General features: G+C 49.0%; 16 protein-coding genes across 16 annotated transcripts; 7 read left to right on the top strand and 9 right to left on the bottom strand.

The window, feature by feature from the left end:
* Nucleotides 1-193: 193 nt before the first annotated feature.
* On the bottom strand, nucleotides 194-1,287 carry Pdw03_1900 (3-oxoacyl-acyl-carrier-protein synthase; the record flags this gene model as incomplete). Its single annotated transcript, XM_066100029.1, has 2 exons — nucleotides 194-1,120; nucleotides 1,180-1,287. 2 exons carry the CDS (start codon nucleotides 1,285-1,287, stop codon nucleotides 194-196), a joined length of 1,035 nt encoding a protein of 344 aa, XP_065957756.1.
* A 1,320-nt stretch (nucleotides 1,288-2,607) lies between these two features.
* On the bottom strand, nucleotides 2,608-3,561 carry Pdw03_1899 (Hly-III-like protein; the record flags this gene model as incomplete). The annotated part of the gene is made up of 1 exon (XM_014680874.2): nucleotides 2,608-3,561. One exon carries the CDS (start codon nucleotides 3,559-3,561, stop codon nucleotides 2,608-2,610), a length of 954 nt encoding a protein of 317 aa, XP_014536360.2.
* Nucleotides 3,562-3,902: 341 nt separating this feature from the next.
* On the top strand, nucleotides 3,903-4,887 carry Pdw03_1898 (SAC3/GANP/Nin1/mts3/eIF-3 p25; the record flags this gene model as incomplete). Its single annotated transcript, XM_014680875.2, has 2 exons — nucleotides 3,903-3,970; nucleotides 4,023-4,887. The coding sequence occupies 2 exons, from the start codon at nucleotides 3,903-3,905 to the stop codon at nucleotides 4,885-4,887; spliced, it is 933 nt and encodes a 310-aa protein (XP_014536361.2).
* A 194-nt stretch (nucleotides 4,888-5,081) lies between these two features.
* Pdw03_1897 (Trafficking protein particle complex subunit) lies at nucleotides 5,082-6,657 on the bottom strand (the record flags this gene model as incomplete). Its single annotated transcript, XM_014680876.2, has 4 exons — nucleotides 5,082-5,276; nucleotides 5,348-6,419; nucleotides 6,474-6,522; nucleotides 6,582-6,657. 4 exons carry the CDS (start codon nucleotides 6,655-6,657, stop codon nucleotides 5,082-5,084), a joined length of 1,392 nt encoding a protein of 463 aa, XP_014536362.2.
* Nucleotides 6,658-6,906: 249 nt separating this feature from the next.
* Pdw03_1896 (Dolichol-phosphate mannosyltransferase, putative) lies at nucleotides 6,907-7,711 on the top strand (the record flags this gene model as incomplete). Its single annotated transcript, XM_014680877.1, has 2 exons — nucleotides 6,907-7,010; nucleotides 7,078-7,711. 2 exons carry the CDS (start codon nucleotides 6,907-6,909, stop codon nucleotides 7,709-7,711), a joined length of 738 nt encoding a protein of 245 aa, XP_014536363.1.
* A 251-nt stretch (nucleotides 7,712-7,962) lies between these two features.
* Nucleotides 7,963-9,046, bottom strand: Pdw03_1895 (UPF0613 protein; the record flags this gene model as incomplete). Its single annotated transcript, XM_014680878.1, has 2 exons — nucleotides 7,963-8,946; nucleotides 8,993-9,046. 2 exons carry the CDS (start codon nucleotides 9,044-9,046, stop codon nucleotides 7,963-7,965), a joined length of 1,038 nt encoding a protein of 345 aa, XP_014536364.1.
* A 2,161-nt stretch (nucleotides 9,047-11,207) lies between these two features.
* Pdw03_1894 (Transcription factor TFIIIC complex subunit Tfc6, putative) lies at nucleotides 11,208-13,207 on the top strand (the record flags this gene model as incomplete). The annotated part of the gene is made up of 3 exons (XM_066100028.1): nucleotides 11,208-12,564; nucleotides 12,619-13,125; nucleotides 13,179-13,207. 3 exons carry the CDS (start codon nucleotides 11,208-11,210, stop codon nucleotides 13,205-13,207), a joined length of 1,893 nt encoding a protein of 630 aa, XP_065957755.1.
* Nucleotides 13,208-13,252: 45 nt separating this feature from the next.
* Nucleotides 13,253-13,673, bottom strand: Pdw03_1893 (uncharacterized protein; the record flags this gene model as incomplete). The annotated part of the gene is made up of 4 exons (XM_066100027.1): nucleotides 13,253-13,298; nucleotides 13,362-13,456; nucleotides 13,514-13,565; nucleotides 13,642-13,673. 4 exons carry the CDS (start codon nucleotides 13,671-13,673, stop codon nucleotides 13,253-13,255), a joined length of 225 nt encoding a protein of 74 aa, XP_065957754.1.
* Nucleotides 13,674-14,048: 375 nt separating this feature from the next.
* Pdw03_1892 (uncharacterized protein) lies at nucleotides 14,049-14,984 on the top strand (the record flags this gene model as incomplete). The annotated part of the gene is made up of 1 exon (XM_014680880.1): nucleotides 14,049-14,984. The coding sequence occupies one exon, from the start codon at nucleotides 14,049-14,051 to the stop codon at nucleotides 14,982-14,984; it is 936 nt and encodes a 311-aa protein (XP_014536366.1).
* Nucleotides 14,985-15,721: 737 nt separating this feature from the next.
* On the top strand, nucleotides 15,722-19,124 carry Pdw03_1891 (Cell division control protein (Cdc15), putative; the record flags this gene model as incomplete). The annotated part of the gene is made up of 6 exons (XM_014680881.1): nucleotides 15,722-15,764; nucleotides 15,816-15,920; nucleotides 15,973-16,259; nucleotides 16,308-16,619; nucleotides 16,670-18,890; nucleotides 18,955-19,124. The coding sequence occupies 6 exons, from the start codon at nucleotides 15,722-15,724 to the stop codon at nucleotides 19,122-19,124; spliced, it is 3,138 nt and encodes a 1,045-aa protein (XP_014536367.1).
* A 1,306-nt stretch (nucleotides 19,125-20,430) lies between these two features.
* Pdw03_1890 (Short chain dehydrogenase/reductase, putative) lies at nucleotides 20,431-21,503 on the bottom strand (the record flags this gene model as incomplete). The annotated part of the gene is made up of 3 exons (XM_014680882.2): nucleotides 20,431-20,577; nucleotides 20,636-20,988; nucleotides 21,077-21,503. The coding sequence occupies 3 exons, from the start codon at nucleotides 21,501-21,503 to the stop codon at nucleotides 20,431-20,433; spliced, it is 927 nt and encodes a 308-aa protein (XP_014536368.2).
* Nucleotides 21,504-22,032: 529 nt separating this feature from the next.
* Nucleotides 22,033-22,444, bottom strand: Pdw03_1889 (Alpha/beta hydrolase fold-1; the record flags this gene model as incomplete). Its single annotated transcript, XM_066100026.1, has 2 exons — nucleotides 22,033-22,377; nucleotides 22,433-22,444. The coding sequence occupies 2 exons, from the start codon at nucleotides 22,442-22,444 to the stop codon at nucleotides 22,033-22,035; spliced, it is 357 nt and encodes a 118-aa protein (XP_065957753.1).
* A 29-nt stretch (nucleotides 22,445-22,473) lies between these two features.
* On the bottom strand, nucleotides 22,474-22,854 carry Pdw03_1888 (alpha/beta-hydrolase; the record flags this gene model as incomplete). The annotated part of the gene is made up of 1 exon (XM_014680883.1): nucleotides 22,474-22,854. One exon carries the CDS (start codon nucleotides 22,852-22,854, stop codon nucleotides 22,474-22,476), a length of 381 nt encoding a protein of 126 aa, XP_014536369.1.
* A 449-nt stretch (nucleotides 22,855-23,303) lies between these two features.
* On the top strand, nucleotides 23,304-24,518 carry Pdw03_1887 (Monooxygenase, putative; the record flags this gene model as incomplete). The annotated part of the gene is made up of 1 exon (XM_014680884.1): nucleotides 23,304-24,518. One exon carries the CDS (start codon nucleotides 23,304-23,306, stop codon nucleotides 24,516-24,518), a length of 1,215 nt encoding a protein of 404 aa, XP_014536370.1.
* A 329-nt stretch (nucleotides 24,519-24,847) lies between these two features.
* Pdw03_1886 (uncharacterized protein) lies at nucleotides 24,848-25,163 on the bottom strand (the record flags this gene model as incomplete). The annotated part of the gene is made up of 2 exons (XM_066100025.1): nucleotides 24,848-25,012; nucleotides 25,110-25,163. 2 exons carry the CDS (start codon nucleotides 25,161-25,163, stop codon nucleotides 24,848-24,850), a joined length of 219 nt encoding a protein of 72 aa, XP_065957752.1.
* A 99-nt stretch (nucleotides 25,164-25,262) lies between these two features.
* Nucleotides 25,263-27,276, top strand: Pdw03_1885 (Fungal transcriptional regulatory protein, N-terminal; the record flags this gene model as incomplete). The annotated part of the gene is made up of 5 exons (XM_066100024.1): nucleotides 25,263-25,337; nucleotides 25,386-26,643; nucleotides 26,699-27,017; nucleotides 27,070-27,157; nucleotides 27,217-27,276. 5 exons carry the CDS (start codon nucleotides 25,263-25,265, stop codon nucleotides 27,274-27,276), a joined length of 1,800 nt encoding a protein of 599 aa, XP_065957751.1.
* Between the last annotated feature and the right edge of the window lie 53 nt (nucleotides 27,277-27,329).

Raw genomic sequence — 27,329 nt, 5'->3', positions numbered from 1 at the left:
GTGTAGTAATAACTCTACATGTTGTAATTGTCGTGTATACCGATATGTGTTTCAATTTTCTGTCAATATAGCCGATCTGCGTTTACTGTCCAACTTGCGAATCCAACTCTGGCTTCTCCGCGCTCTCTACATCCTTTTTCCTTAGCGTACAGTAGCGACAGATAGAAGTTGACCTCCCGTATGGGGGTGAAGTTCAAAGAGACTCGCCATGCATCGTTCGTCCGGATCCACAGATGCACTCCCCCCATGAAGTCGACTGCAAGAACGCCGAGACAGTAGCTTCATAGCCTGCGATGATGGGAAGCAGACCTTCGCTTTTGGGTGTACAGTTCAGAAGATCGGTATCCAATTCGGGAAGCAAGTCGATATGCTCCGAAGGAGCCCAGTGCTGACTGGCGTGCTCATCTGGTAGTTTCAGCTCTGCCAGACCTTTGTGGTCGCCCAACTTGATATCAGCAGCACTAGCGGTGCTTTTCAGGGCTAGCAATACATCCCGGCACTGTAGCAACAGGCCGCGGAGTAGGAAGTTGCGAATCTGCCGGTTTTCCTCCTGGCTGATCTCATAGTATCCGTAGCGGATATCGACTCCATGTTCTGGCCGCGGTGCGCGAGACGTTTCCCGCGAAACCCAGTACTCAAAGAGCTGGAGGGTAAGATTCAGTACTGAGATAGTCAGCAGCAGGTTGGTGCTGTCTTTCCCGCACTTAGTACACTGCAGGAACATCTGACAGGCGCAAAAAGTGCATTTGATTGTCTGCAGGCTGTGGTCGAGCCGCAGCGGCATTGTTCCAGCGAGTAGGTGGTTTAGCCGGTTCATGTGGAATAGCTGCATATCCAAACACTCGCATGGCAAAATCGGATACGGAGAAGCCACAGAACCCGCTAGAGATGGACTGGTCATCCTGTCGGCCAGTTCTCCGGACAGAAATGTCGGCGTGACGGGCGTTTGTGGATATCCCAGACCAGCTGGGAGAACGGGACATGGATCCACAAGATCTGTAAATGGAGAGTTCTCAACCCTCGTCAATTGCACTGGGCAGACAGATGACTCTAGGGTTGCCGTGTTGCCGAAGCCTCGGGGACTTTCCCAGAAGCCCGACTGATGTGACATCAAGCAGCCCTACAGAACGGTAAATTATTGAAAACTTGCGGAGTTGGTCATCGGAAAGGAGAACTTACATCGTTGTCAATTGTTTGGTCAGAAATACGACTGCTATAGCTGTTCCCAACCAGCGGCTCCATGTCCGCCACAGGCGCAACAAGCCGACTACCGCGGAAGCCACGCATCGTGGGCTTTTCTTCTTGCAACTGGCCTAGTTTGCGGAGCGTAGCTCTGTTTTTGCTACCCTTTGGTTTGCCAGATCGATTCGCAAATCCGTATTGGCACTGTAGGCCGTGACGTAGGCAACGAGTACAGACACTTTTGCCGGACAGGTTGCATTTCACTTTGGATTGCCTGCAATTTTCGCACGCAGTTCGGAGCTTAGGTGTATCTCCGCCAGAATATGTGTTGCCATTAGGATCTGCAAGCATTTTCTGTTTGGTGCTGGTTGTCGACCGGGGACAGTGGGGGGGGGGGGGGGGTGGGAAACACGAAAGAAGCTAGTAGGCGCCCCCAACGCGGTGTCAAAGACAGGACGTATAGCCCGGGCTTCGGTGATATATGGATATAGATGGAAAGGAAAAACGGGGAAAAAGAAAAGAAAAAAGGGAAAATAGAAATAGAAATCCAGGATCAGTGCAATGATACCGCACACATCCAATGAAGTAGATGCTTCCCACCCCCCCTCTACACCCACTCCTTGTATGTATATAAACAAGCTCAAGCTTCAGAGAGAAGAAATGTCACTCTGGCATTCAAATGCAGTACCGACGGCAGCCGCATACAGAGGTCAGCCGCTGTGAAACCCCATATGCTTCCATCTGATCAACCACGCATGGGACGTCAACTGGCACCGGGATTTCGAGGTTAAAAAGACGCATCTTCCATCGAAATCCCTTCTTGAATCTGATTCAACCTGATCTGGCAAAAGGAAAAATTGCATAGGTTGACAGCGTTCGCTATCTTCGAACACTGCTCGTGATTTGAGAGAACAGCGTCTACCAAGAGAACCCGACTAGGGGTCCTTTTGTTGGTAGTCGTCACACCCTGATGCAACATCGTAAATGCCAATTTCGGGGTTAAGTTTCTTGGTTATTGGAGAACCAGATGAACCTTTTCCTAACAAGGGCTATTGGTCTTCAATTCCGCTAGGGCCTGCTCTCTCGCCAATGGTACACAAGTACAATAACCTCGAATGGGCAACGCTGGGCACCATGTGAAATCGAAGCATGAAAGGTGTCTTTTTTTTTAAATCGGCTGACCGGGTCTAGTCCCGGTCAGTAGTTTATGTCCTCACCGCTTCATTTCTTCGTCATGGTGTCATTGTTGCACATACTAACTCGAGTCATCGTCAGCAGGGGGACCTTTGACCCTTGAGAGAGATTCTTGAACATAAGCCGCGCCACGTACGCTACAACGTGAACATTTGATTCCATGCTACCTCTTAAAACAATTGCCATGAGCATGTTGTCCAACCTCGAACTTGTGTTGCGCCAGACCCCGATTCAGCCGCGTGGAATCTGACAGGTCTCGGCAGCCCCGCTGTGCCGATAATCGAATGCCTTCAACAACCCTGTCAGGTGAGCCAGTGCTGCGAAGACCACAAGCACGTGGAAGATTTGATGCGAACTCCCCACAATATCGAATTTTCCGGGCATGAGTCGCTCAGGTACTCGAGCCGCATAGATACCCGCCCCAAGTATATACAAGAAGCCCTGGAAAACGAGCCAGTTCAAACCAATCTGCTGTTGCATGCGGTCAAGTCCGAATAGGAAAGCCCCATGAAGTATGGGGAAGACGGCAGACAAGCCCATCCCAACAAACATGGTGGCGCGGAACGGACGCCAGCGTGGTGTGCGGAACCGGGGAGAAGCGGATACAATCACGCAGCCTAGCCCAATGGTACAGATCATGGCCCAGTACCTGTGCTGGAGATCCGGTACACAGTAGAACCCATAGAAGACACTAGGTACAAAGCTGCCTACAATGAGTCCCACGATACCAATATAGTCAAGTGCGTTGCCAATGCGTGCAACCGTGGGTGAATGGTTTGAAATGGTATGATAGGTTGCGGACATGCCAAGACAGAAGGCTGCCCCCGCGAAGAAACAGGAAAAAGCGAGGATGTCAGAATCGGCCGCATCCCGGTAACGCGGAGAAAGCAAGTGGTAGAGCCAGTATGCAACGGGGGCAGCCATCATTGCTGGCAAAAGGTGGGTGTAGATGTTGACCGTCTCATTGTGAACGTAACCCAGCGATTGGAATGAACTTAAAAATGAGGACGAGGCGGGCCGATATCCAGTATGGATGTGATGGTTGTCGCGTTGCCAATGAGGCAGATCGTCCCAATGAAGAAGTCGTTTTACCAAATAGTGAGCCTCCTCCCCGACAGTCATCTCTGTAGGCTGAATATCTACCGACACTTTCTGGTATTCAATAGGACGACGCTGGTGAGGCATAATCACATGTGATCATGCAAGTATGCAAGTATGCAATGAGTTACAGGAAAGTTTTGAAGTTGACCAACGATAGAACAAGTAAGACTAATCAGCAGATGAACTCCTTAGAACAAACAGAAATGAATGAAGGACGAAAAGGCAGACATGAAGGAATTTAATATAAAAAGGATGAAAAAGAACGAGAAGAAACTCCAGCCGTTGGGTAGTTGAGGGAAATCGTCGTGTTGGGGGAAGCTTCGGGGTAGGGGGGGGGAAGACAAACAAGACAAACAAGACAAACATCAGATCAACTCCAATGACGATTGATTGTACACTGTCAACACAAGTCAACACATGGAAAGATGAGTCGTTTACGCCCAGTATCTGACTCTTTGGAAAATGTTGGATTCGTTTCAAAAGGGGATCAGAAGTTTGTTATGCGCAGTCCTCCCGAGCCAAGACTAATATGCTAATATTCGCAGACTGTTGGACCACAAGACACAGACGCAGTACTTTGACAAAATAGTCGACCGATATATGCGATTTTGTGCCCAGCACTCGAAAGACCTCGATGCAGCATTGAATTCTCTGCCAACAAGTCCCTCAAATGATGCGACTTCCAATCCGCCCGCTTCCCGGTCGCCCTTGAAATTACACCCCGCACAGAAGGGCGTCCCGCCACCATCGACAGAGTTGTCCACACTCCTTCTCTCACTTCGGAAGCTACGCGAAGCCGTTCTGGCAACAGCCACGACTATACCGGCAGAATTCTCACAGCGGGTTCATGTATTCTCCATTCGCTTGTCTATTCTCGCGCATCACCCGCCATCATACTTCCCCTCTCTACGATACGTTCTGGATAAACTGCACTCCACATCTCACCCACTTCCCGGCGCCGAAGCCATGGAACTGGTCACTTATTTGATTCTCGACTATGCCTGTCGGCAAGGAGATATGATTGCGGCATTTGAAATGCGTGCCCGAGCGCGAAAAGAGCATTCCTACCAGTCACAGACGGTGGACAAGGTTTTGGCTGCCTTGATGCACGATAACTGGGTGATGTTCTGGCAATTACACAACAGTGTGGATTCTCACATCCGTGCAGTGATGAATTGGGCCGCAGACAGAGTTCGCAGGCATGCGCTCAAGGCCGTAGGCAGTGCCTATCTTAGCGTGCACATCAGTTGGATTTTGGGTGGCTGTACAGGAGACGAACAGAGTTGGACATGGCAGAAATTGGTCGAGCAAGAAAAACTTCGTTGGGAGCGGGAAGGCGATAGGATTATCATCAAGCGACTGAAGCAGAGGGCCCCTCCCAAGCCGGAGCCAAGCGGATCAAGTGCATGAGTACATGTCGGGCAAGAAATTCTTTGGACAAGAGCATTCGGTGGCGTTCGTTTCATTGCATGGCGTTGGTTGGGAAAACGTCGTATCTTTAGCAGGCGGATATTATTCACGGAGCATTGATTATTAACTAGATCGTGTGCTGACAGATTGAATTCAATGGCCCCCAGGGCGAAGTGATTTTCAATTTAAAAGCGTTATAACTTTAGGTCTGAGTTTGGCCGATCTAAATTTGTCTGTCCGATGACAGGTTGTTTTGCTATCGTATCAGCCAGCTGTCCCTTCATTTGAGTTGCTCTGTCGGTACAAAGCTCGTATATTGTCGACAGATTGAATATCAAACTACCAAACGAATTGTTGGATGAGACCTGGGCCTCAAGGATCTGACGAGACTAGGAACAAACAATTAGTCAACAGGCTCAAATCACCCTTCAAATAGGTGTCTAGTGTGTGGATCAAATACCTCATCCAATTTTCCACTGTAAAGAAGACAAACAGCCAGATTTTGGGCTACGAGAGCCCCATCCGTCCTTGTCCTATCCTCCCCGAGAATGCGCCACTCAGCCACGGCATCGGCAAATCGACCATCTGACATGCTTATCAGAGGCTGCAGGAGAGCAGCCTCTTTCGTCTCATTAGCATCACCAAATACCTGACTTGCTGCATCTAGATCGCCAATCCGCAAAAGCAAAAGTGCTTTTCTCAACTTTGTGATGTCCGACTCTGGCCCAGGAACTCGGAGATTATCAAGTGATCTCCTGGCTGCATCGAAATCACCCATCTCTATAAGCGCATTCACGCTCCTAACGCCAAGATCTGCCAGTCGCTGTTTCCATAGTATACGCTCATCTTCAGTAGCTTCACTTCTCATGATCTCTTGGCGCGCTTCCAGGCCGATCTCATACAAACCGCCAATGCTTCGGCGAGAATCACCGAAGCCTATACTTTGGAGTCTCACGGCTAGCACGCGAAGAGGCCATGGAACAATATGACGAGGATCTTGTTCATGTTCTGGGTCTTTATCAATATCGACTGCAGCTGATTCCTGTTTGAGATCAACGTAATAGAACGCTGAACTCAAATCTTCTAGGGCTTTCGATTCCTGGGCCGCGAGAACTGTATTGCCAGACAGATCTAAGCAGGCTAGGCGCGTGTAGAAAAGGGAGAAGATGATCTTTGTATCCGTCGGAGATATTGAAGACGAAGTCAAAATCGAAGCAGAGAAGTGGGCAGCAACGAGAAATCGACCGTCTGCCAATAGCTTTTCGAGGGTACCTAGAGAAGTTGATAGGGGTTCCCCTAGGTTGAGGATAAGGAAATCGGATCGTAGAGACGGAGGGATGTCCAGATGAGAGAGGGTGTGGAAGTTGCTATGCCGGAGTAGGAAGGAGAGATCTTTTTCTACCATTTCAGGTAGATTGTCTGGCGCAAGTGGATCTAAATTGTAGAAGGATGCCCCGGTAAAGGTGTCGTCGGCAGCAATGATTGATTTGTGTTTGATAGGTGAGGTGGGCGTTTCGGGGAGAGCGAGAGGGCTGAGTCATGTAAGGCCAAAGTTATAACGGTGGAAGCCAAAATGACATGCTCACTCATCTAATGCATCTAAGGGACCTCTTGTCGAGCTGCGAGGCCGAGAAGCTGCACAGGCAGTCAGTAAGGGACGGTCGAAATGTGAGGGGAATGAAGTAAGCACTTACACCGGGAGATGTTCCGAATGTGCTTGGCTGGTACAGATTCCATCTCTACAAAGTTTGACGTGCTTCTGCGATCCATTAGAATGTAAAGAAGAGTAACCTGGGAAGTACTCTAATTGAAGTTGAAGCAAAACACCCGATAAGCTATCGGATTCTGCCAGGGCGGCATGCTCCGGATCTGGAGACTTGGCCGCGATCTGGCGTTGCTGATTGCAACAAGCTGTCAGCCACACGTTCCCTACTTTTCGTTCCTCCTTTTTTCTCCATTAATTTTTGCTCGGATCTTTTTACACTCTTTGTTATACTAATTGACTTGTGGGGTTTCAAAATGGTCGCGGCTAAGAATAAGTATTCGGTCATTCTTCCCACCTACAATGAGCGGAGGAACCTCCCTATCATTACCTGGCTGATCCAGAGAACCTTCAACGAGGAGTATGCGCTTACGCTGATATGAGTTGAGAGCACTGCGGCTAAAACGAGTTTTTTCTTTTGATCACAGGAAGCTGGATTGGGAGGTTATCATCGTTGACGATGGATCTCCTGACGGTACCCTCGAGATCGCAAAGCAGCTCCAGAAACTCTATGGCCCCGAACACATCATCATCAAGCCTCGCCAGGGCAAGCTCGGTCTCGGTACAGCTTACGTCCACGGTTTGAAGTTTACCACCGGAAACTTTGTTGTCATCATGGACGCCGACTTCAGCCACCACCCCAAGTTCATCCCTGAGATGATCCGCATTCAAAAAGAGACTGACGCTGACATTGTGACCGGAACCCGATATGCGAACCGTGGAGATGTCAAGGGTGGTGTTTACGGCTGGGATTTGTTCCGCAAGTTCACATCGCGCACTGCCAACCTCATCGCGGACGTCATGTTGATGCCCGGTGTGAGCGACTTGACTGGCAGCTTCCGGTTGTATAAAAAGCCAGTTCTAGAGAAGGTCATCCTTAAGACCGAGAGCAAGGGCTACAGTTTCCAGATGGAGATGATGGTCCGTGCTAAGGCAATGGGCTACAAGGTGTCCGAGTGTCCGATTACCTTCGTCGATCGCCTGTACGGCGAGAGCAAGCTGGGTGGATCCGAGATTGTCGAGTACCTCAAGGGCGTGTTGAGCTTGTGGGTCAATGTCTAAATTAGGCCTTACCACAGGGAATTTGGTGCCCCAATGCTTCGATTGATCTTTGCTTCAAGTCCAACACGGCATCATGACTGGACTTGCCTACTGCCCGTGCTGTGATATACCCCTTTCTCACCTCCTTTATTCTGAATCCGTGCACTTCTGGGTGGTGTTTGAATGACCTGTTTATTGTCGATATCAATTCAACGTTCTCTTGTCTTCTAGATTTCCCATTTCTATGCTTCAATACCATCAACCTCCAGCGCTCAGAGGGCCTGGAGGTATCGTAGAACTCGTTCAATGAGGTCTTGCTGACCTTCGTCACGAACATTGTGGCTGGCTCCAGGAACGACCCCGCTGTTTTCCGCATCCCACTTTGCGCCTCCGGCCTCGGTGGCCCGCTGCCATCTCTGCAACAGCTTCTCCTTGTCCACCCAGTGTGGGCAATATTCATCTCCGCCAGAATACAAGATCAACAACTTTGATTTAATAATGCCCTGGGTGCCCACCATTCCAAAGGTTTCCTGCAAGCGCTCATCGCTCAAGTCGGAGCTGAAGAGATCGTCCTCGGATGGGTTGTCGGGGCTCTGAGGGCTGACTAGACTCAAGAACCTCCGGGCACTCAGAGGCGTGTCAGGGGGATAAGAAAGCTTCGCAGTCAAGTTCATTGGCAGAATCGTGTCGTTCTTTTCCGCTGTGTATGGTTGCTCCTTGGAAAAGCTTACAAGCTGATCGTAGACCTTTCTAAGCTCATCGGCATGCGGGGAGGAATCGATAATAGCCTGTAGACCCTCTCTATCAGAGACAGGCGCTTGCATAATAGCACCATCGAGCTCTGGGCGGACCATGTGCCGAAGGCCAAAATCAAACTCCTTGTGCAGCACGGGGTTCGGCGAATAAAGGTAGTGGAGCACGTCCTGGCTTCCAGTCGAATGTCCCATGATCGCAATCTTTCCGGCTTTTGTCGGCGCACCTGGCTGGCGTGATGCCTTGAGATCGCGAATGAACCGCACACATTGCCCAATTTCTTCTACATCGCGATCAAGGCTTCCAACTCCCCATCCGGCATAAGAGGACGAGAGTAGGACAGAGAAGACCGACCAATCGGTGTTTTCCAGAGCGTTGGCTAGTTTAGAGACATAGGGAACAGTACATAATCCATCCGTCAGTCCACCCACGAATATAAGGCTGTTTATCTTGTTGATTTCCTCTGTTGGTGGGGTGAACTCAAAGGCCACAAGTTTGGGAGCCTGTGGGTATTAGCTTGGCATCTGCAATGAGCAGGGTATAATATACATATTCGTGGAGGACGCCGCTATGCGACGACCCGCGACTAGCATGTGAGGACATTATTGAAGCTTGGTGGTTATTGGAAAGGTGAGAACGAAAGTGGGAGATCAGCAGTTGACGTATCTTTGCAGGCGGGGCCGGTCATGTTTGCATATGGGTCCTCTCTGATCTCATGAGCTTGAACATTCTTTTTCTATTTTCGATCAGATTTTAGCGATAACATTTACTCTATGACATACAGATAACTCTATGCAGCGACTCATACTATACATTTTAGGCCTAGCCACGCTCACACTTTCCCCAAGGACGATCCGCATGAACCCTAGACGATGTACCTCGTTTGCCCTGTCGTTCCGAAACCCCTCTATCTATCAAGATGTGAGGTCATACTCACTTGTCATCAAGCTGACCGCAAAAAAGCGCTTCCTTTTGAGAAGCATACAGCCAACTACAAAATGCTGATAAGTTGGAATTACCAGCTCGCGGGTCGATCAAACAATGAGGCTCTCGAACGGGAGGGCACTAGGCTATGCCAAATATGGCTTTGAAACAGGCTATCCACTGACATTCATGCATGGCTATTTCCTATGTCGTCTCAAGTCCTCTGCGATAGACCACATATTTCGCCAGCGTGGAATCTGTCTGATTGCCCCGGATAGCCCAGGCTTCGGCATCTATACAGTCCAACCATACCGGAGTATCATGAACTAGCTCACCATCTCAGCCTCTCCCGTTTTGAAATTATGGGCTGCTCTGACGGCGGGCCATATGTATATGCGTGCGCGCAAATTCTCCCCAAGACACGATGTCTGCAGTCTGCATACTTGCCGGGGAGGGCAACTGTAGGGCTGGAGCTCATAACAAGCCTTGTATATGTCGTGCATCAATGCTAGTGGCATGTCACTAGCCACCTGGTCTACGGGGCTTGTTGACCTATGTGGTGTGGATGCTTAAAAATGAACTGGATACACCAATGGCAACTCGGAGACTCAATGAATAGCTGCCGAAGGGCCGGGACCACCATGACAAATAGACTGAGGAACGAAGAGCCCAATATCAGCGCATGTCAATTGAGCCTTTTGCAGAGGGCGCTGACCCCTCTGTATTCGAGATGAAGCTATTGTCACAAGACTGGGGCATTGAGTTTGGAGACTTTACTTGCAAAATATCCACATCTGGCATGCAGAGAAAGATTGAAATTCGCCGTCACCCATGAAGAAGTACTACGTTAAACTTCTTTTAAACAGCTCATCCTTCAAAGCGTTTGAAGGCAATGCAAAATTCACGATTTATAGGCAAATAGGCAAATGGACGAGATCCTCTCAGAGCCGATTTCTGAGAGCTCACAGCATAAAAGTGCGAGCCCAGACATGCCATTGAAGAGCGTGTGTTACTCTAAATTTATTGCAACGATACATCCTTATGTAAATTTACTCCACTTAATTACTTATCGACATCTCACAGCTTGCTAGTAGATCTATAGCATTGGGGATTGACATGCTGTATGTAGCATACTGCACACTACTATGTCAAATTGACGGAATGATATACGGCTCTGGCAATCAGACAGGGATGCTATTCCACTATTATCAAACCTTGGAAAACAGTATTTGAACTAAATTTCCGCTACCAGCCGTTTATCTAAAGACACAAGAGCCACAAAACTTGCGAGGCTGGCGAACAGCACATGAGGTCATTAAGTCTCTAGGCTAGGAAGGTAGTATGTATATACTTGGAGAACTTAGCTTAGTCTACAGGTAATCTAGATTGGAATTGTAGTTCTCCTTACACGTCGATGAATACAATTAAACATGCACGGGACTCTTTGGTGAGTTTCGATCTTAGGTAACCTCGTGACAAACAACCAAAAATTTGAATAAATAAGTCCGAAACTATTCAGACCTGGACGTTGATTAATTTTACTCGTAAGATGAGGGATGTAGTCCACGAGTTGTTCAAAATGAGGCTGAAATAAATTGATGCCTAAAACATAAGGAGATGAATCCGCCATGTTGGGACTAGCGTCACCGCCCTTGACCTTCGTGTATTGCTGAAGCTTCTCTATTTTGCCAATCATTAGTGGACATCCCAGTACACAAGATCGCGGTTGCTTTGCTCAGTTAGAAGTAAACTACTGAGTTCTGGAGAATTTGACACGCTTTGCGTATGCACCCTGCTTTTGTCATTGGCTGTCGTTAACGACGCGATTTATTTGAGCAACATGACTTCTGGCCGCAGGTCTGGCCGCTTCAAGGGTCCCAGGGCGGTTTACATTGATGATCCATTCAAAGCAGCTGGTATAAGTGATGACGAGGACTCCACCAAGCAGGAGAGTCTTCGCAGCGGGAAAAAGAAGCGCACCCCGACAGAAGATTCAGCCTCAGATCATGAATTTGTGGCTGGTTCAGGCGAAGAAGCCGACGAAGGAATTGACGAAGAAGATGAACCTGAAGAGGAACTAGAAGAGGAATTTGGATCAGAAGCCGATGCCTCTGACCCCGAAGACTTGGAGATCGACGGCATCGAGAGTGCTCTTGGGAAAGGCCGTTCGACATCGTCCCAACACGATGTGAGCTTCAAGAAGCGAAGAGCGGATGGGACAGTTGTGCCATCCGCCGAAGAAACACACATTCGTGGCATCATCGAACCCAGAGATCACCTGTCCAAAAGCACATATTACACTCTCACTTTCGGTTCTGACGATCGAGATCTAATGCCAGCCATCCACTTCAGAATGCGATGGAACAAGGGTATTGATGCGGTCTTTCCATCTCGCTTCACCTTGGAGGAGACAGAGAAGAAGCCTGAATATCTATACGGGCCCACATTTGGGGTTCACCCGGATGATGTTATGAAAGAAAGCACTCGTGGATGGGACTGGTACTATGACCGGGACACCGGTGAGAGGTTCCGGAAACGACAGCGCATTGAGACGATTGGAGAATCAGTGGCGTTCCAAAATTACCTGCCTCAGCCAGATACACAAAAATGTGGCATTTTACTGGGACCACACGATAATCAACAACTGTTCGAGTTGGGCTATCATGAATCCTTTGATTTTGGAAAAGCCTGGGAGGAACCAAGCTCTAAAGTAGATGAATCAAAAACTGGGACCAAAAGGATTCGTGAAGGTTGGATGTTAAACATCGGCCAAAAGGCACATTGCATGACTTGGGCCCCAAATCAAAACGGTCTGACCCAATATCTTGCTGTGGCAGCGGCGATCAAAGAAGATCAGAAAAACCAATACAAATCCGAAGAAAGTGAGCCTGTCTCATCGTTTCAACCCTCAGAGCCTTTCCCCAGCGCTCTGCAGATCTGGGAGTTCAAAGGCAAACCGAGTGATACCCCTACAATGACTCTCGATATGGATTCTAAACCCCGGCTTCGGCAAGTCTGGTGTGCTGATTGGGGGGATCTTAGACGCATGGTATGGTGTAATTTGCCCCGGACCGAACGAGCGGAGGACGAAGAAGATGAAAAACAATCCATCGGTCTACTCGCAACAGTTTGGGGGGATGGATACGTCAGAGTTCTGGATATTAAAACAGGTGGAGTGTCACAAGAAACTGAATTCTGTGAGTAAACCTTTTGAGAGATTTTCACCAGTCCCGCTAATGTGGAACATATAGTTAAAATCAAATCGCCTGCGTTTGAGGCAAAACCGCCATCAACAGTTTGCACATGTGTCACTTGGCTATCTCCAAGTGATCTTGTAGTGGGCTGCGGTAATGGCTTTGTGGCTATCTGGAACATCGAACCTTCCTCTACATCTCAACCTTTGCCATATTTCTATCGGCCACTCCACGCCACCTACATCCTCAATATAACATCGGCATACCCGGTCCATCCTCAACTAATCATCACTATTTCTATGGATGGCGAGACAAGGATGTGGTCAGTCCTCGATCCCACCAGTGAAATGACCTCGACGGGCCGCATGCGAGGAGCCTCTCCCTACCTCAGCTATTCTCCAATCTGCCAGTCCGTTATTGCCGGGGACGAAAACGAATTTGCTCGCATAATTCCAATTCGACGGTTTTTCACCACTACCACTATTGCGCGGCTCAGCAGCACCATCTCGGCCATGGCGCAATGCAGTTATCATCACCCCTGTGCCCTATTTGGCAGTGCTGCAGGTGAGGTCGTAGGAACAAATCCCTTCCGACGAGTTGTTTACAACAAGGAGCAGATCTGGCAGCAGATATGGTTTACGCATGAATGGATTCCCACCTCCAAGACAGACACTGTGGGCACCAGTCGGTTTCATGACGGATACCGAGCAGAGAACCAGAAACTGGCAACGAACAAGCTGTTTGAGACCAACCCTGTCAATGGGATGGGGACCTCGACGATATTCGAAGAAAATACTCACGTCACAGCCCTCGGGTGGAATCCCAACCGCCCTTGTGCAGCGTGGGCCAGCGCTGCTCTGGGGTGTGGATTAGTGAGAGTGGAGGATCTTGCTATCTAGTGCCACAGCAGTAATCAGGAATTCTGTGTTGATGAAACAGGAGATTTGCTTACGATCGTCCTATCAACCAGGGTCATGAGGACATCATAGTTGAATGAAAAGAAGCTAGGCGACAGTAGAAGGAAAAATATAGTGTGTCAGTTGTGTCACAGTGGATCCCCCAGCCACACCAATTTCTTACTTAAGGTCGCTGTGGAAACGCCACCACAACATCGTGGTTGGCAGATGTGGCATGTGGATTCACTTAGATCTAGCTCCACCCAATCAAAGTCATCACAAGACGATTAGAAATAAATTAAAAAATATAAAAGCCATGGCTGGATTGACGCCAACCCAGCCACCGTAGATCCCAGCCGCCTACTTTTGATGCAATCGAAGTACCCTTCACCGTTATTGTAGATCTTTTTGGTATGCCTTTTAAACCCGGAATAATCCATAGAGCCCTTCCCGTTCATTCTCAACTCTCCATCTTTTGTCCAAATATCCTTTCTAACATCACTCGTATCTCCACTCCGTTGTTTACATTTCGGTCTTTAATCTTCAGCGTTGATCAATTTTTCGTGCAAGCTTCAATTGCTTCCCGTCATCATGCATTTCTTTTCTGCTGCACTCCTCGCCATTTGCTCCATTAGCGTGACCCATGCGGCGCCATTCCCCAATCCCGAGAACGAAGACCTTGCTCGTCGCGCAACCTACTCCGTGGTCAATGCCGATGAAGAATCATCCAGCTCAGTTGCACGTGAAGTCGAAACTGTCTTCGAGACATCCACAGTCACTGCTCTTGGTACAAATTCAGTGTCGATCACTGTGACTGTGACTGCCACCCCTTCAAGCGTGGTCCAGTCCTCGACTCCTGCGGCTAGCTCTACTCCGTATTGGGTGACACCCGATGTTTTTCCAACTGCTGGCTCTTCATCTCTCTTCCACCGGAGTCTGACAGCCACTGGTCAGCCTGCACTATTTGCTCGCGAGCACTTTAGCTCTTCTTCTGCTTCAGTGTATGCCAGTGAGTATCCCACTGACTGTGCCGCCCAGTCTCTCGATGCTCGTGGCTGGTACTCTGTCGCTTCTGGTACTCAATCTGTTGCCACCGTTACCGCTTCCCCTACATCTCTCGTGGCTCGCGGCTTCGGTGATTTGTACTCTTCTGCTGCTACCCCCTCTGCGTCGGCGACCCCCCTTGTGGCTCATGTAGCTCGCAGCTTTGGTGGTCTGTACTCATCCGCCGCCCCTTTTTATTCTGAAGTGAATGTCCCTCTTTCTCTTACTCCCCTCGTTGCCCGCGACATGAATGCTTCTCCCTCCGGCACTCCCTCCAGCTCGAGCGCCCGGACTTCGGCTGCTCCTCTTGCTGTCCGTGGCCTCTCTGGCTGGTACTCTCCTGTCCCCAGCGCTTCCTCCGTTGGTGCACCTTCTGCCTCTCCCGCTCTTGTGGCCCGAAATGTCCACGGCTGGGGCTCCTCCAGTGTCTCTTCGCCTGTCCCCAGCACCTTCGCTGCATCAGCTGCTCCTGTAGCATACTAAGACAAATCCCATGGGCCAAAGAACTTGGCTTCCTTCAAGGGAACATGGGCAAGACTTTCTTTGAACTGATGAACTGCTTGACTTATGGCACGAAATGATTGCAACAATGAAAAAGAAAAAGATTGGGATGACTTGATTCATCCCCATTATGGTTTTGGGGATGCAAATTTGATTGGAGTTCTTACCGGAAGCGATTTTTAAATGACTGCAATTCCTCATGTGTCTTCTACTTTTTGTGAATATGGGATTGGGTTGTTTTCGCGTAGGCTTGGCCTACATAGAGTGGATTTGAAAATTTGACGGGTCTATGAATTATATAGAAGCGTTGCATATTGCACTGAGATTAACGAAATGAAATGGATAGTTTTAATGACATTATTCTTGGCACTGTGCACAATTTCGAAATGAAGAATTCTACACATTTTGCATCAACTTTCTTCGAAGATTAGTTATTTAGGGCCTAGGAAGATGTGGAGCTTATGTAACGCGGTTCATGGCCCGCGGCGCGCTGGTTGCCCTGAGAGACGCGACCGTAAACAGTGTGTCATCCCTCTCACCTTCAACCCTGGAACTTCGACCTGTGACCTCCAAGGGTCTTTTCTGTTGTCACGGGGGGTTTTTTTTAAAAATCAATTTTCAACAGATTTTCTTTCTTTTTTTTTTTTTCTTCGAACCTGAGATTCCAACACGCTTCGATTGCATGTGCAAAGGCTGGCCGAGGCTCAGCATCGACAACAATGCCGGGGACAGTGGCAGACGGACCTACGGTCTCCATGTCTTGTATGTGCTACTGCACTAAGAAATCCTTGCGCGCACTGACGATTATTTTAGTTGCCAACAATTTTTGGGGCAAAGATGATGCGGGACTTCAACCAATGCTGGACCACGTGCATGGCTCAAAGATCACAAACGACGAGCTAAAAGTTTTCTACAGCAGTATGTGATATGCATGTGGGCGCGATGATATCGAACTCTAACATCTTAATAGTTCGAGCCTCTATCGAAGATGAATACGCGCGGAAACTCCAAGCCCTGTGTCGCAAGTCGTTGGGATCATGCGAGATTGGGTCGCTCCGAGCCTCCCTCGACGTTGTCCGCGGTGAGACTGAAGCTATTGCCAAGGCACACTCTGCTATAGCGGGACAAATGAAGACAGAACTGGAGGAACCACTTGCTGCTTTTGCTAGTGGAATCAAGGAGCGACGAAAGATTATTCAACAGTGCATCGAGCGCTTACACAAGACCAAAATGCAACAGACACAGCTTGTCAACAAAGTGAGTGCTTCTGTGAAGTTATGAGAGGTAAATATGCTAATTCCACAGACGCGTGATCGTTACGAGCAGGATTGTCTCCGCATCAAGGGATACCTCGCGCAGGGCCACATGGTCATGGGTCAGGAAGAGCGCAAGAACAAGGCTAAGCTGGAGAAGACCCAGATTCAGATGGCATCAAATAGCCAGGAATACGAAGCGGCCGTCAAACAGCTCGAGGAGACAACTGGACGCTGGAATAAGGAATGGAAGTCAGCATGTGACAAATTCCAAGATTTGGAAGAGGAGCGTCTGGACTTCACAAAGAGTAGTCTGTGGACCTACGCGAACATTGCTTCAACCGTTTGTGTCAGCGATGATGCTGTATGTTTGTTGTGTCCGTGCTTAATTTGCAATACTAACTCGACATCTAGTCCTGCGAGAAAGTCCGTCTGTCTTTGGAGAACTGTGAAGTCGAGAAGGATATCATTTTCTTCATCAAGGAGCAAGGAACTGGCCAAGAGATCCCAGATCCACCGCGATTTATCAACTTCTGCAAAGATGATGACTCAGGCTCTGATATAGATGAAGCCGATGGCTACTCGGTAGCCCAATTCCAACGCACCATGAACCCTGCATTCCGCACATCTTCTCCTCAACCCTCAACGTTTGATTCGCACCATGACCCACAGTCAGATCTCGCAGCTCAAATGGGACATTCTTCTCCTCCTGGCGTTAGCCACGCGGCGCCATCTCAGCAGCAATCGCCACCTCAACAGCAGTCTATGCAGCAGCAGCATCCCTCCCAACAGCAGCAGTTCATGTACCAGAAGCCTCCCACCCAACAGCAGCAGTTCACGCACCAGAAGCCTCCCACCCAACAGCAGCCTCTGATGCAACAACATCATCATCCCATGCACCAGCAGCCTCCCATCCAACAGCCACCCCCTATGCACCAGCAGCCTTCTATCCAACCGCAGCAACCGCCCCAAGAATCACAGCCCGAGCAACCCGCGCCTTTGGACTTCCGCCGTGGCGGCGCACCGCCGCCAAACTATGACCCCGAGCAACATGGCGAGATTGGAGCCGTTCCACATAACGCATACCCCACAGATGGTATGACCATGTTCTGTCGTGCTGGGCCACCATCGGAGCGAAGCTCAGCGACTAGCGCGTACCGCCCGTCTAGCCGTGACTCTCAGAGCGAAGCTTCGAACCCAACCTCCATCTCCAGTGTCGAGGAAACTCCAACCAAGAAGTCTGTAGTCAAACCAACAAACAGTGCGCCAATGCCGATTTCGGTGGACGAAAAGTCAACCAAAAAAAGGAGCGCTTTCTTTAGCAACAGCCCGTTCCGTCGCAAGAGTCGCCATGACAAAGAGAGGCCTGTCATTGCTTCACAGCAAGTCGTCTCTCCACAGGCGGTTGTTTCACCTCGCCCCTCGTCTCGTGGTGGTTGGGATTCTCCAACAAAGCAAATGAGTCCTCCCAAGCAAGTAGGCCCGCCCAAGCAAGTGAGTCCTCCTGAGCAAATGAGCCCGCCCAAGCAAATGAGTCCTCCCGAGCAAGTGAGCCCGCCCAAACAAGTCATCAGCCCACTCAAGCAAGTGATCCCACCGAAGCAAATCAGCCCACCCAAGCAAGTCAGCCCAGTCAGGTCTTCAGCAGGAGCGCCAGGTCGTTCCCCTAGCAGCCCGGAGCCTGTTGATCCCCGAGCCAATTTTCAACTCAATGTCGGGAATAACGTCTTTGACGTCGCATCCCCAGAACAGAGCTCACCCCAGAAAGGAGCGCAGCCAACCCAAGCATCCGAGGATGACTTGGACCCTGTTGCGCGGGCTCTAGCAGACCTCAAGACAAGCGGGAAACAATCAGCTACCCGAGTATCAGCAGATAGATACCATGGCATCTCTACACCCACTCCGTCGATGCACTCTTCCACCTATGGTGGCAGCAATTCCAGCATTGCTGCTCCGCCACCAGCCTACAATGATACCGCAGTCAAGCGACTTGGCGCACCTCAACCGGCTTTCACAGCAAAGCAAATGCACAAGACAACCCAGAAGTATACTGGTCAAACCCAAAGTATGCTTCGAGGACAAAACAACAGCATGGGATCTAGACACAGCGGTCAAACTCATGAAGCCCCCCGAGCTAGATCGCCAGCACCAACACCGAGACGAAGCGCCAGTCCTCAACCTCAGGTTGCCTCTCCCCGCGTGGACACTCGGATGAGCCAGAATAGCGGCAGGGGCCCGAGCCCAAGTCCGAGTAGTTACCAGTCTAACAGCATGCGAAGTCAATATACCCGATCGCCCACTCCCCGTCGTACTCAAGAACCACCCTATACTTCCAATGATTTTGCTCGGAGAGCCTCGCCCGCCATGAGTCACCGTGCTGTATCCCCGCAGCCCCAGTTCAGACAGCCAGCTCGTCCTTCTAGTTCTGGTGGCATGGAGCTACAATTATCTGGAAGCCACGATATGTACGGCTCTAGCAGTCCCGGTGGATATGGTGGCTCGGTTCGCGGAAGCAGCCGCCCCTCGTCGATCTACGGTGACGGTCCGCCTACTGGCCGGTCCCGCAGCCGTACTTTGGCTGTTGCAGAGCCTGGACGTAAATTCAGTCGTGATGGTCGCCCTATCTTGCACTTCGGTAAGCATTTATTTCTTCTCTTGACAATGCGTTCTTTATATCTAACTTGATCTCAATCTCGCAGCTCGTGCCATGTACACCTACAATGCCGCTATCCCTGAAGAGCTCAGTTTTGGCAAGGGCGATGTACTTTCCGTCATTCGCCTGCAAGATGACGGCTGGTGGGAAGCCGAAGTCACCAACGCACGTGGCCACCCTGGTCTCGTGCCTAGCAACTATCTGCAAATCATCTAATGCCTCTTTGATCTCCCGACCTGCCACTATCCTCGAAATCTCCGTTCCTGGCGGTGAAACTCTTCCTGATATTCTCACGTACATACCATGCTTTTCGTCGACTTTTATTGCACATTGACGATTCCTTTCTGACCCTACTTCCAATTTTTGTCATTTCCCACATGGTGCTATAGTCCCCTCTTGAAATCAGCGAACAGCCTGTTTAATCTTATTCTTCTGTTCCTGCAGATGTTTTTGGAAACTTTAGCGTGTGTGTTCTGGGAATCTTTACCATGTGCTTCATGTGGAGTCTTTGAATTCCAAATTTTTTTTTCACCTCTCGAAGGAGATCTGTTCGAAGGAAATTGTATGATCAGCAATCTCGAGCCCTGAAGACCTTGGCGCGTCACGGCATTTTCATTTTCTTATTCCCCCCTTCTTTGCCCCATTCACGATGATTTGCCTCGCTCGATGTTTAGACGCTCCCTCCAGTGTCATGGAGGTTACGATATTCTTTGTTCTAATTGATGCTCTCCTTTCTGCACTGTATTTTCCATGAGACATGTAAGTTGTAGGCATATCCCGATAACAGTTGCTTCACTTGAACTAGAGGCAGTCTTTGTGTATACTTGACTATTACCTCTTTTTTGTCAAATCACAACAACCCAGATGTAGAATTTAACCATCTCTCCAAAACCACCACAATAGGATCCGTACCATCTGGTTACCGGAGACAGTATCCGTGGATGATATCCTTCAGATATTAGAAGTTGACCCCTAGTTCATCCTAACTACAGCTTGAGGGAGATTTCCCCCCGCTCTAGAGGGCCGGAAGCTAAGAGACTGTAGACCTCCGTGATCGAGCATTCTAAGGCTAAGGAGCTTTGGATAGTTCAACCCCCCCCGATCTCTCCTTCCACCTTGTACACTCGAATGGTGTTGGATGCCTCAGGCATCACATGTAGGATAGACCAACTAGATAGTCTTCCTTCCACTCTCACCTTCTCTCTCCCCCCGTCCATCCAATTGAATACTGTTTTACCTGCATACATCCTATCATTGTATTTGCATCAAATGGCCACACCGGCATATAAACTAAAGAATCCATTCCTTCTGTTAAGAGGTAATTTATAATGAATATTATTCTCTATCAGATTGATGAGGTGGCATATGATTCCAAAGGCAGGTAAGCACGGCTTCCCCTTCCGCCCCCGAGTTCTTGATGTTCTACAATAGCAATCTATGTAGAATGGCTGCTGAGCGGAAGTTAAAAATGGCTTGAATCCGAGGTTTCACTGTTAAGCAAAAATGCTGTAGCATCTTTATCTCAGTCGTCACCCCCAGGCAACGGATAGCTGCCATTTTCGAAGAGTTTGCTGGCAGACTGTAACACCTCGGCTGTTTCCTTCCCAAGCCACTGAGGAAGAATCAATTTTCTGCTGTCTTCTACTTCTACGGACACTTGTCCTGCAACCTATGTACACATTAGCATAAAGTGAAGGCCTAGGAGGAGAAAGTGTCAAGCACAGTACCATGTAGCATTTTCCAGTCTCATCCCGCGTACAGGCAAGAGAAATAGCCGTTGCGACACCCTCCAGTATATTCGGTTTGAGACCCGAGTGTTTCCACTTCTCGGCCACTGCTTTAAATGTAGGGGTTGGTGTGAAAAATGGAGCAACGCCATTGATTCCGATCCCTAGCTCTCGACCAACTTGTTGCGCCGCTCGAAGAAGGCCGGTGATCCCATGTTTTGATGCAATGTACGCTCCCACCCCAGTTGATCCGAAATATCCAGATGTCGATGTCACCAGAACCACGGATCCTCTCCGGCCACTGGCAGATGTAACTCGGTTGTGCTGCATGTAGTAGAGTGCAAGTCGCAAAGCTTCAAGAACGGGACGCAGCAGATTAGTGACCGGGAACAGTTCCAGGTATCACCAGATTCCAAAAAAAAAAAAAAAAACATTACATACTGTCAACAGTTCCTTTGAGATTGACATCAATTACGCGAAATCCTTCAGTCGACTCGCGCAATTCCCCATGCTCGTCAACGTTACCAATATCAAAAAGCTTCTGACTCTCCATTATGCCGGCATTGGCCACAACAATGTCGACTTTGCCGAACTTTTGAATCCAGTGAGCAAAAAGGAGCTTCATTTCGCTCCATACAAGGATGTTGACGCCCACAAATAACGCAGCTGTGGGGTGTTGTAATGAGTGAATCAATGTTTCAGCGTCGGGACGAGTACGTTCCAGGTCGGCAATAACGGTATTCGCTCCTCGTGAGTTGAGCAACCGTACAGTCTCCGCCCCTATGCCATTTGCTCCCCCTGTCACAATAGCAGTCTTACCCGATAGACTTCTAAGAGCGAAGAGGTCGGTATCCTTCATGTCATCCATCATGTGCTTTTGCGTGAGTATCGTGATGAGAGACACTGTTCAATGCGGTGTATTCTATATTGGCAGCCTCTGATGACCGATAACCAAATGCGAAAATCCGATGTTGCGTACATTTCAGGTCGGTGTTTTCTCTTCGGCATATAATCGGCTTATGGGCTTATTCGGACAGCCCAATCGGACATTTTGCCCATTAGCTCGCCAAGCATGCGCCCAGAAACCATTCGCAAGCAGTAGGGCGCGGAGCAATGTGTTTATTCCTTTTCAAAATAGAGAACGGTGTTTCTCCACTTACAACTACAACGAGGGAAATAAAATGGGGGCTGCCACTAGGAATTGGCTCCATTCTAACACTTTGCCTGGAGCTGGCTAGAGTCTCTACATTTGAAGGAATCCTAGTTTGATGACTTTACTTGGAGATGAAGGGAGAAAACGGTAAATAAGGCAACACGATGGTTTTATTCAGTGACATGGATAAATTCTTTGAAGAACATGCACAGAAGATCATTTTCCCATACGATGGCTTTCCCTATCAACTAGAAGTAGCAACCCTATCTATAAGTGAGGCTAGCTCAACTGGGACGCTGACACTGGGGAAATGTCCAGAATTGCAACGGAGGGTGGTCACTTCTCGGCCGCTCCGTTTAGAAATCATGTCAATGACGGATCTCTGAAGTGTAGGCGGTACAGAAACATCGTTTTTACAGATGATGTAGGAGACTGGGATGTCGACGTATCCTGCGTTTTGAAGTGGCCCGGCAAAGCTCGTCGCTGAATGCGCCTTCATGTGATTTGCATGTTGGATCGATTGGGCGTACGGCAGGTCCGAGAAATTGACGCTTGCACAGCCGTCGGGCTCAGAAGTGAGATATTCACCCTATGTAAAGCATTGAGCATTGACAATAGTGGACTCTAAATGTGCCTTTTCTTACCTGAAGTGTCATAAAATGAGGTAATTTCCCGGCCATCATTGTCATGATAGATCCACCCACTTCAGGTACTGGAGAGCTGATGTAGACGAGATGAATGATACCCCCCCAGGTTTCGCCATGGCTTGCCGCTCAGCCTTTGAAGTCCCCGCAGTGCTTTCAGTGCCACATACCCCGCCGTAGGAGTGCATCAAGAGGATGATCTCATGGCCATTATCCGCTAGCTTCGTCGTCACCATCTTGATGTGCTCGGCATCTTCCGTCATCGATGCAGCTGGCAATGGATCGCGATTTCCAACGGAGGGAAGGTCAATAGTAGTTGCACTCACCCCATATTCTAAGAGACGCCGCACAAACTCCGAGTAGAGCGATGATGGGGCAAAAGAAGCTGGGACAATAACAACGTGAGCCTTGTGCTTTTGCATTTTGATGGCTTCCAGGTGAGTAGATGACTCGTTTTTCATGTCGGCTTCAAGGCTTCTTCAACAATGGAACCTTTTTTTTCATCTCCAATCTCGGAGGTTGGGACATGAAGAATTTGCCGCGAGCATAGACCGAGGCGAAAACCGAGACCGAAAAGGCCGGGATCATCGGGTGCTGCATCGGATTTTCCCATCTTCGTCGGATGTGCTTAGTAGGGTAGCCGAAGGAATAGAGAGACAATCACCACTACTCCATCCCAATTGTAGCACCTAGAGTCGGACAGGCGTTTGCTGCTATTCTCGGACCTGATGTCTATGGGTCTATGTGGTTTAGTAGGAGCCCAAATGAAGGCTATATAAAGGATCTGCAAATTTCCACCTGTCTTGAATAGATATTCTCAATACACAGACAGCTTTTCCTTCTCACAGAACATCATCTTCCATTTTGCATCATGTCCAAGCATATTGCCATCGTTGGGGCGGGGCCATCCGGTCTGACCCTTGCAGCGCTGTTGCAACATCACTCGATTCCCTTTACCATCTACGAGCGAGAGAAATCTACCGGTTCTCGCTTTCAAGGAGGATCTCTGGACCTTCATCCAGAGTCTGGTCAACAGGCTTTGTTCGAAGCTGGCCTTCGGGCCCAGTTCCAAAAGTATGCCCGATATCACGACCAGGACTACCGCTTTGGCGACAAAAAAGCTGTCACATGGTTGTTTCATCAAGCACCAGCTCACGCAGATGGGCGTCCAGAAATCGACCGCGCAATGCTTCGCAAGATACTCATCGAGTCCCTTGATCCAGGGAACATTAAATGGGACCACCGTGTCTTGGACGTATCTCCACAGGCCGATGGTCGCGTGAAAATTTCTTTCGAAAACCAACACGAGCCAGTGGTAACTGACCTCCTTGTGGGTGCAGATGGAACTTGGTCCAAGGTTCGGCCACTCCTAACCAACTGGGAGCCCGAGTATACTGGCCTTACTGTCATTGACTGCCGTATCTCTGACCTGGATGAAAGATTCCCAAAGCTGGGAGAGTTCATTGGCCGCGGTACCCACTTTTGTCTTTCCGAAGGCAGTGGAATCTTTATGCAACGAAATGGAGATGGTAGCGTGCGTGTCTATCCTTGCCTGCGAGTCGAAGAGAACTGGGCTTCAATGGAGGCCTCTTTCGACTGGAGTGACCAGAAAAAAATGACTGATTTCCTGATTGATTCCTTCTTTGCAACCTGGGAACCTCGCCTCCAGGATGTCATCCGCAATGTTGACGCGAGCATGACTCCACGTGCCCAGTATCGCATGCCCCTAGGGCTGCGTTACAACCACCAGCAAGGCCTGACCTTAATCGGCGATTCGTTGCACGTGATGTCATGGTTTGCTGGGGAAGGTGCAAATTTGGCCATGCTGGACGCCTTGGATCTTTTTCACGAAATCTACGCTCACCCTGAAGATTTGGATCTGGCAGTGCGTTGCTATGAAGCAAAAGTGGTAGCCAGTGGACGGGCGGATGTGACGAACGAAATGTCACAAGACCTACTTGTCAAGGCTATGTCAGATGACGCCCCTCGAGCATACGTCGAAGGGATGGCCAAGGCAATGGACGTTTGGTTTGCGGACGGGAAGTTGCTGGACAGTTTGGATGGAGACGCATTGTATAGTAACTGATCTTCATTGCATTTGAACTTCTCTATCGTCGCACTAGTCTAGTGTCTTTATTCCTACTTTTGATACAGTTCTTCCCACAAACAATATCAGCAGGTTGTCCTTTCATGCCATCTCTTCTACCGTGGAGACTCTAAAACAAGAGAAGTCCCTTGGAATTTAAAAGTGCCAAATTTGACGTCTGTTCTTGGCTGCAGTTCCATGTCCATTCCACTGGACAAATGGGATCCTTCTTTGATTGGATAAAATTTGCTGCGAGCTAAGGATGGAGTCGTCCAGCAACGCCAAGCCTTTCGGTCTAAATTGCCGAGTCCAAAATTGCCGAGCCGAAATCACCGACGACACCATGCCCGGCATAAAAGCTTCCGCTCGGCGATTTCTCTGGTCAATTTCCTAGTCACGCCAGACACAATTTCGAGCCAAAGGATGGACCGTGTACCAATCAGCTCACAGCGCGTGGTCAAACCAAGTGTCAAGAAGCGACGTCCCCCATTGGCCTGTATCCAGTGCTATCAGCGTAAGCTCAAATGTGGAAGAGAGTCTCCATCTTGCAGCCGCTGCTCGAAGGCAGGAAATGCCGACAGATGCACTTACCGTGGTAATCCAGCACTGCCTTCGTCGGTAGATGGAATGCTCAGCAATCACCATTTGGAGAGCGCTGGTGCTGTGATAACGTCCTTGCGTACACCCATTCCGTTGTCAGAGACTCCGGAAAGACATCGAACCTCTTCCGACCGGAATGGGAAAATGACCCACTTGAAAGGACAAGAGGCCATTACCAAGTTTTATGGGTATAGCTATCCTCTGAACTTTTACCAACAGGTACGCCACACCATCTCAAGACATGGAGCATCCTCTCAGTAGTGATAGTTTACCGAGCTTCGATCTTACATCATTAAAATAAAGACCAAAAATCCGGTGATCAATGCCCTCCGTGACGAAATTTATCCTCTGGCCAATGATGAATATCGGCTTCGTCCGTTGGCACATGCCACCGTACTTAGGGACACCTTGAGACAACTGATTCCCATCAAGACGGTCGCAGACACATTGGTCCAGACTTATATTGACAGATTTGAGATCATACACCGAGTGCTCAATAAATCGGGGTTCATAGCTGATTACAATCGCCACTGGGCCAGTCCACTTTCCACTCCCGCTTCCTTTTTGGTGCAACTCCTCTTGGTGGCAGCAACCGCTGCCAGCTTTCACCCCGAAATATGCATCGACGTCATGAATCAAAAAACAGTCCATGAGCATGCACTTGATTGGGCTGAGGCTGCAGAATCATGGCTCAATTCATCGACTAATCAGCCTCCTCAATCATGGGACACCTTAGCAACTCATTGTCTCTTGCTCATTGCGAAGCGTGCCAATCATATCCAAGAGAGCTCCTTTTGGACATGCACTGGGGCACTGGTCCGGTGGGCTATGGCAGCAGGATATCATCGTGAATCTGGCTCGACAGCGAGGATATCACCATACTATCAGGAGATGCGTCGACGTCTATGGATGACGATCGTGGAACTTGATCTCCAGGCTTCGATAGAACGGGGTATGCCCCCAAGTGTCGGAATCGAAGATTTTAACATAGTATCACCGCTGAACATCGACGATGCCAAGCTCCAGGAATCGGGCCAAGATCCTCTGAAAGGTATGCCGCTCGCTACACTGACAGACACATCTTTCCAGGCCCTTTTGTACCGCTCCTTGACTGTCAGATTGAAAATATGTGCGTTTGTCAATGGGTGTCACCAGCAAGATGATTTTGACCGGGTCTTGCACCTTGGAGAGGAGCTAGAAGAAGCACTCCAGGATATTCCAGAATGGAACAATCCCCAAGACCATCCACGACAGCAGCAGACTACCATGTACGTGAAGAGATCACTGAGCATTTACCTGCACCAGTATACGCTCTTGTTGCACATCCGGGTTGCAACCCAAACCCCGCCTTCATTCAAATCTACAATCTGCCGACGTGCAAGATTGGAGGCATCCTTGAAGCTCCTCGACCATCACCAAAAGCTTATACATGATGAAAACGTCCCGGAACAAGCTTGCAGGATCGGGTTGGTCCTTTCTGCTCTGAATATCTGTCACGAAATCTATATAAACTTTGGACCTGATGGTAAGCAAAAGACCAATACCGCATCTCCACACTTCTTCTAAGTTTGTCCGCATAGATGAAGCAATCACAACTGATTCATCGAAAGTTCCAAATCAATCCGCTACTCTGACAATATTTCCCGAAATTTCAAAGTTTCTCTTGGCTACTGTTGAGCAGGTACTACAGATTTTGGAAAAGAGGGTCATCCTTACATTCCACGGTCTCAACGAATATTACACACTCAGTATGATAATTGGTTTGGTCAAATCCAAGCTGTGGCCAGAGTCATGCGCGACGTCCGACAAGGAGGCAGCCAATAGAGTGATCCGAATCTGCACAATACTGCAAACAAAGTGGGCTGCCATTCAGCCAAATCATTCTCTGCTAGGTTCAGTGTAAGCAATCCCCCTGACAAGCGCCATCCGAATCCGTATTGATTGACTGTAGAGATGATAGAAGTCTACGCGGACTTAACTTACCAGCGGAAGCAAGCCCTATGATTCCCGACAGCGCAACTGAACTACTCAGTTCAATGGTATGCATTTGGTTTCTATGATTTCAATGGTGCAACATTTGCTGACTTATTTTGAAAAGTTTTCAGAGGATTTTGGTTTCATCAATGATAGTACTGATTTTGCCTTCTTCCGTGAATAATCAGTCTAGCTCGTATGTCGCGCCGAAAAGAAAACAATGTTTCACTTTCAAAT

The sequence above is a fragment of the Penicillium digitatum genome, chromosome 5 (assembly GCF_016767815.1).
Source record: "Penicillium digitatum chromosome 5, complete sequence".
NCBI classification, from domain to species: domain Eukaryota; kingdom Fungi; phylum Ascomycota; class Eurotiomycetes; order Eurotiales; family Aspergillaceae; genus Penicillium; species Penicillium digitatum.
The sequence above is the reverse complement of the archived record's forward strand: the minus strand, read 5'-3'. Positions and strand labels throughout refer to the sequence as shown.